We start from the raw sequence: 7,688 nt of genomic DNA, 5'->3' as shown, positions 1-7,688 counted from the left end.
ACAAAGTCCTATTCTCATTGCTCAATTCCTGAGTCTCATTTTAGAAAGAGATCTAGGTCTGAATTTTTTATTCTTCTCCCTGCTCTACTTCCCCTTCTGGCATTTCCACCCTTCCCAACCCTACCATCCCACCCTGCTTTTTTCAGCTTCTTTATATATGTTATCCCCTGTTGGAATGTAAAATCCTTAAGATCCTTTTTTTGCCTTTTTTAATAGTTTGTGTTTGTATTCCTAGTACTTACTACTAGAACACTTCCTGGCAGAATAAGCACTTAATATTTTTTACTAGGTGGTTAACAGATGCTCTTTGAAGCACAAAAAGTTTTGATAAAGTTATGACAGACAACATTAATACTGTGCAATAATTCTCATTTTATTTATTTATTCCAATGACAAAAATATAACAATGTCAACATTCCATCATCAGAATGATAGTTAGGATGTTAACAGTGAATATATGCAGAGAACAGGATAAGCAGAGAATAAATATTCTTTTCAAATGTATACAGAATACATACAAAAATACTAAATTATAAATGGCAGAAATAATATATTCTGTTTTATTAAACTAGAATCAATAGTTGTCCAAGAAAATATAAAGTACTAAATAAAACCAGTTAACAAGCACTTATTACTAAGTATTACCACACACTGGTCTCAAGTAAAGGAGATGTCTGTTAAGAGTAATGTTTCAATTTGATATTCCTGAATAACATGTATCATATCTAGAGATAATTTGTTCTTGATTTGAATGGGAATTCCATCTGACAAAAAAGGGACATTTTTTTTCTATGTTTAACAGTTTTATCTGATCACATATACCCGGAAGTCTTCATCTTCGTTTATCCACTACTCTGTTTGGCTGCCAATCTCTTATCTCTTTCTTCAGCAATGGTGAGACGGATACCTTTTCCACGAGGCAGAGAAATCCAAGGCTTATTACCTTTGCCAATAACAAAAATATTTGAAAGCCTAGTGGCAAAGCTATTGCCATTGGCATCCTTCACATGGACAACATCAAAAGAACCTGGATGTTTCTCCCTGTTGGTGATCACACCAATTCGACCCAAGTTAGCACCACCAGTCACCATACACAAGTTGCCAGTATCAAACTTGATGAAATCAGTTATCTTGCCAGTCTCTAAATCAATCTGGACTGTGTCATTCACTTTGATTAAAGGATCTGGATAACGGATTGTACGGGCATCATGGGTCACCAGATGAGGGATGCCTTTTGTAGCCACAAAGATTTTTCTCACTTTGCACAATTTATATTTTGCCTCCTCAGCTGTGATGCGATGAACAGCAAAACGGCCCTTGGTGTCATATACCAGACGGAAATGTTCTCCTGTCTTATCGATGCTGATGACATCCATAAAGCCAGCAGGATAGGTAATATCAGTACGGACTTTACCATCAATTTTGATGAACCGCTGCATGCAGATCTTCTTTACCTCATCTCCTGTCAAGGCATATTTAAGTCTATTTCTAAGAAAGATGATAAGAGGGAGGCACTCTCGTAGCTTGTGGGGGCCTGTGGAAGGTCTAGGAGCAAAAACACCAGTTAATTTATCAAGCATCCAATGCTTTGGGGCTGCCACACGCTTCAAGTGTTTCTTGGGACCACGAGCCATGGCTGTGCTGAATCTAGGGAAAGATCACAACAAGAAATTAACAATTAGACTAACCTCAAAGGAAGAAACAAGACAAATCATCATCCCCTCCCCCAAAATGTGTACACACACACACACCCCCTCAGATGGAACTCACAGGTACATTCTTTCAAACTAAGAACAAATTATCCCTAGATAACACAGGTTATTCAAAAATATCAAGATGAAACATTACTATTAATGGACATTATGTCTCCTTCCACTTGGGACTGGCATGTGACAAACAGTGGACTCAATGTTTGTTAACCAATTTCTATCAATCTCTTATCTAGTGCATCTAAAAAAATCCAACTATCTCAATAAAAAAATTGAGACAATAAAATGAAATCAGGAAAAATCACAGGATACACTAATATAAAACAAAATAGGATAATTATAAAATGCAACCAAAATAAGTCTAAACTGATTATAGTAAAAAATGACAACTTCCAAATTCATTTATACATTAAAAGTAATACCAATCAAAGCACTAAAGGATTTCTAACAAAACTAGATAAAAGACATTGTAAAACATACATGGGAAAAACAAACAGAAAATATCAAGGGATGCAATGTGGTAAAAAAACAAAAAAAAAAAAAAAACAAAAAAAAAAAACAAATGACTATGGCATTGCCATTTTCAGACTTCAAAATAAATTACAGATAGATTTATCATCAAAATTATCAGATCGATTGTAGGTGAAAAATGAAACAAAACAAAAATATATCAATGAAATAAGATAGCAGATGTATATGAAATATTAATGTTTGATAAAGTTATAGAAATTTTGTAAAATAAAAACTGGGGAAAGGATTCATTTCACATGTATTAGGGAAGACGTCAATAGATTGGTTGAATCATTGATGATTACCGGGGTAGGGGGGGGAAGGGGAGAGTTTAACATCATTAATAAATTAAAAAGATGCAAAATGAAACCCTGAGCTATCCTCTAATAGGCAAAGATTAAAGAAAACCAGAACAAATGAGTACAATCTTATTAAAAATCCATCTAACAGATCTGTAGAATTTATAAAATCTCCTCTGACCTACTAATTTCATTAGTAGGAATATGCCATCACTACATTTTTAAAATCTTTTTCTAAATATATTAGAGAGAATATGTATTTTAACAATCATTTTACTTCAGTACATCATAGATTCACAATTTCATCAGTATTACTGGTACTTCCACCATCAATGATACATACCAAACACTTCATTAGGTATCTCATGAATTTCTGTTTCTAAAACAATCAACCACTGGTTAATTAAACCTCTGATTAAGGATCTCTCTGAATTTAGCTTGGCTAATCCTCAATTGTCAAACATTCCTTTATTACCAAATAAGTATCAAACTCAAAGGTCTTCTAACTCAGCAGGACCCACCATATTATTGCTTCTATGCAACAGAAATATTTCCAAGCACCCTGTATTAACAAATCCTAGTTTTTTGTTTTACTGAGCACAGATTAAAACCAACTCCCCCTCCCCCCCCCCAAAAAAAATTAGTCTAGGAACTTAGAAATAGTCTAGGTACTTATCTTTCTAAGCAAGCTACATGATTCATCTATGCCAAGATCCTGTCTTTGATTTCCATATCTATGGATCTTTTCTGCTATGATTTTTCTCAGCAATATTTTGCCCAAAGAAAACACTGACATCTGATAGAATATAAAATATGAATGGAATTATTTTGTCTCTGAAAAAAATATGCCCAATCATGGGGCATGAAAAGCTCTTATATTAATTCTTTTGTCAGTGGCTATACTGGAGTTTCACAGTTATTCCCGTATTTATCTTCAATGATGTTCTGTAACATGCATTTATGTTCAATAAACTAAGGTTGGATCATACTATCTCAAAGATAAGAAATTCTTTTTTTACAATAGCTTTTTCTTTTTCCAAATACATACGAAAATAGTTTTCAACATTCCCCTTCAAATTTTTCTCCTTCCTTTCATTCCCTCACCAGACAGCAAGCAATCCAACATAGTATAAAATATGTACAATTCTTCTAAACATATTTCCACAATCATGCAGCACAAGAAAAATCAGATCAAGAGGGACAAAACAACAAATAAGATGAAAATTATATACTTTGATCCACATTCATGTCCATAGTTCTCTTTCTAGATGCAGATGGCTCTTTCCATCACATTACTGGAACTGCCTTGAATCACTTCATTGCTGAAAAGAGCCAAGTCCATCAGTTGATCATCACATTATCTTCTTGTTGCTATATACAATGTTTTCTTGGTTATACTCACTTAGCATCAATTTACTTTACATTAGCATCAGTTCAAGTTAAGTCTTTCCGTCAGCTTGCTCATAATTTCTTATAAAATACTAATATTTCATTACATTAAATATCACAACTTATTCAACCATTCCCCAACAGATGGGCATCCATCCACTCAGTTTCTAGTTCCTTACCATTATAAAAAAGGCTGCTACAAACATTTTTGCATATGTGAGTCCTTTTCCTTTTTTCAGGATCTCTGTGGGATACAGTCCCAAAAGAGACAGTGTTGGATCAAAGGGTACTCAGAGTTTGATAGCTCTTTGGTCACAGCTCTTTAAAATGATTAGATCAGTTCATACCTCCACCAACAATATAGTAAGTATTCCAATTTTCCCATATCCCCTCCAACAGTTACCATTATCTTTTCCTGTCATTTAATTGATCTGAGAGGTGTGAAATGGTACCTCATAATTATCTTAATTTGTATTTCTCTAATCAATAGTGATTTAGAGCATTTTTTCATATGCTAGAAATGTCTTTAATTTCTTTATATGAAAATCATCTGTTTATATCCTTTGATCACTATCAATTGGGGAATGACTTGTATTCTTATAAATGTTAGTCAATTCTCTACCTGTTTTAGAAATAAGGCCTTTATCACAACACTGAATGCAAAAACTTTTCCCCAGCTTTCTGCTTCTCTTTTAATCTTGACTATATTGGTTTTGTTTGTACAAAAACTTTTCAATCTAATGTAATCAATATTATAAGAGAAAATTCTATGATTTACTTATTTCAAAAATCAAATTTAATTGAATTCAACAAACTAATCCAACACATATTAAGTGATTTCCTATATGGAAGGTACCAGGGATTACAAAAGAAAACAATCTAATAGTGCTTAGATATGCAAATAAAAACTTAAGTGCTTAAGTCAAACATAGAAGACTGAAACTTTTGGGAAGGATCAGTTAAAGAACAGCTTGGAAGGGGCAAGCATAGATAATACAAGATAGTGTTGGCCTCAAGAATGCCTAAATAGGAATTCTGAATCAATACCTTTTTGTGGGATCCTGTGAAATTAACCTCTTAGCCTCAGTTTCCTCATCTATGAAATAGGGATACTTAAGCTATATCACAACTATGGTGATCAAATTAGTTAATATACCAAAGCTATAGAAGCATTAATAATTACAACTATTAACAGAGATAGTAATTGGAATACTAGACAAAAAACTGATAGATTTGAGATTAAAGGACCTTAGTATCCATCCACAATCTGGCAATTATTCCCCATGTGTCATTTAGTCTATAGGGATCTAATTTTCTTCATGTGCAAAGTGAGGAGGTTTGACTAAATCAAATTTAAATTAATTGAATTCAATCTAAACCAATCCAACACACATTAAGTACCTTCTGTGTGCAAGATACCAGGGATTATAACAATATAGACCTCCAAGGGCCCTTTCAGTTCTGAATCTATGACATTTTAGCAGCTAGATATGTGGAAGCAGTTTGATAGTCTGCAAGAATACATATAGAAAAAAGTAGTTACTAATAGGATCAGAAAATGGCAAGTAGTCTAGTCTAGATACAGTTTAAAATGTGTCACTTTGAAAATTTCTTTAACGTTTAGATTTGGAATAATGCTTATTGATAAATTTGTTTCTGACAGACTTGTACCTAAAAAGAGTATAGCACTGATAATTAGACTTTTCATAAAGTATTTTCTTTCGAAGAAAAGATATATAAGCAAATTATGAGACCAAAGGGAAAGATTCCAAAAGAAAAAAAAAATTAACCTTTTTTTTAGTTTTATGAATAATTTATCTCAAAAATATTGACTAAAACAAAAATTTATTTGTAAACCCTAATAAAGTTGTAATGCTCTTTGCAAAGATTTAGGCCATGAAAAGTATAACAAAGAGCCAACACAGTCAAACTTGAGAAAATCTTAATTTACTGAATTGCTTCCCTTCTTTATAAAAATTTTTGTCATATAAGACTGCTCCCTAGATAAGGGAGGAGGGAAACAAGGCGATATAAAAGCAAGATATCAATGAAATTTCAAAAATAACAACAATAAAATTTCCAAAAAATGGTATTTAATACTGTTCCCTGGTATCATCAAAATACATATTTTGAGCATTTTGAAGTTTTAATTTGATAGGTAGAGTATTAAGGATCCAAGTTGGTAAGGAATGAACAAAACTAGAATTTTTAAAGACAGATCCTATTTTCAATACAACAAAAACCCCATCTTAAAAAAAGTGCAGATAATAACCTCTGGATAAAATGTTATAGTTTAACTTACTTTCATACATTAATTGGAAATAAAATTATTTTGCCTCTTATTTATAACATTACACAAACAAAAGAACTTTAGTGTCATTACAAAACATTACTCAATAAGCATAGTTGCCTTTCATTGCTCTTTAATATAAATACAGAAAGATATGAGTATTTATAAAATCATGGGAAGTATGGGATAAGTAGGAATATTTATCAAAATCAAAAATATTTTAAACATGACATACCTTAAAGTTCAATTAAAATAAAGTCTACACTGAACATTAAGCTTCATTTTTATTCCCATAAAGTAATACAAGATGTCCTTTTTAAATATTTTTCAAACATATTCTCATTCTCTTTCTCTCAGACAAACACACAATCAGAAATCTTCACCATTATCTACAGGACATAATACAAAATTTTCTGCATAGAATTTAAAATGCAGCAAGATCTAGCTTCTTTCTAAGTCTCTATTTCACTTTGTCTTCATTCCCTGGACATTCCAAAGTGGCAAACCGCTGCTGTTCCTAAAAACAACAAAACATTTTCTGCAGCAATGCTTCTGTGCAAAGTGGTATAACATATGTGAAACACCATTTATCCTTCATAAAATCCATAGCTTCCTTAACAGCACATGACTCAAAGGCACAAGGCTTTCTTGAATCCTCTTATTTAGTGCTCCTTCCCTCACTAAATTATCTATATGTCTTGCATCTTTCTTTTAATCATACTTATTAAACCCAAATTGCCTCAGCCAAAAAAAAAAAAAAAAAATCCCAACAAATGACTGACTGCAACACTATAGTGAGGAAATCAATGAGTGGTTTTGTTTCTTTTTAAAGAAGCTACTGAGACATTAAGGCCACGTGTACTTTTCAATGAGGGTGGGCAGTTTCCACCACTTAAAGTGTTTTCTTAAGATCATCCGGTCTCTTAAGATGGTACCATCAACATAGAAAAATTAAGATACCTGGGGACCCCAGACCCAACACATAAGCGGAGAAATAGGATCTCCTTCAAACCTCTCGCCCTCCAAATACACACCTGGAATCAAGAGCACCAGTCAAATGAGCCTCGGGTCTCTCGATAAGTTCTCAGCTGTCCTGGGTACGATTGGCGATTTGGAACCCACCTTAACTTCACTCAAGGAGGCAACGCGGCTTTAGTTCACACAATTCGCAAAGAATGGTGGTCACTCCAGAATATGCCTGACCTGATAACAAGAAATGAAAGTTAAATTGATAGGTGTTTGACAAACAGAAAGAAGGTAGTAAAGTCACTCCTAAAATAAGAATCGACTTACCCGTAGGAAACCACGAGGTCGTATTAGAACTTCCGCTCTCTCAGCCACACCTTCCGGGGCGTTCTAAGCGTACCTGCCAGACGTCAGTCGCGCAGGACCTCCTGAAGGGGCCTGAGGTAGCAGGACGATGTGACGCAGAGGGATTTCCTATCCTCCCCTCTCCCAACACGCTAAAACGGCGCATGCGTATCCCTGCTT

General features: G+C 33.7%; 1 protein-coding gene across 2 annotated transcripts; it reads right to left on the bottom strand.

Annotated features, from left to right (window-relative positions):
- Nucleotides 1–352: 352 nt before the first annotated feature.
- On the bottom strand, nt 353–7,622 carry LOC127554492 (40S ribosomal protein S4, Y). Of its 2 annotated transcripts, XM_051986064.1 has the most exons (3): nt 7,491–7,622; nt 7,232–7,400; nt 353–1,647 (listed from the first exon to the last, which is right to left on the bottom strand). In XM_051986064.1, exon 3 carries the CDS (start codon nt 1,632–1,634, stop codon nt 843–845), a length of 792 nt encoding a protein of 263 aa, XP_051842024.1. In that variant the 5' UTR covers nt 1,635–1,647; nt 7,232–7,400; nt 7,491–7,622; the 3' UTR covers nt 353–842. The 2 variants fall into 2 exon arrangements, with proteins under 2 accessions (XP_051842024.1, XP_051842025.1); XM_051986065.1 differs by lacking the exons at nt 7,232–7,400; nt 7,491–7,622 and adding an exon at nt 3,751–3,879.
- Nucleotides 7,623–7,688: the final 66 nt, after the last annotated feature.

The sequence above is a fragment of the Antechinus flavipes genome, chromosome 3 (assembly GCF_016432865.1).
Source record: "Antechinus flavipes isolate AdamAnt ecotype Samford, QLD, Australia chromosome 3, AdamAnt_v2, whole genome shotgun sequence".
Lineage (NCBI taxonomy): Eukaryota > Metazoa > Chordata > Mammalia > Dasyuromorphia > Dasyuridae > Antechinus > Antechinus flavipes.
The sequence above is the reverse complement of the archived record's forward strand: the minus strand, read 5'-3'. Positions and strand labels throughout refer to the sequence as shown.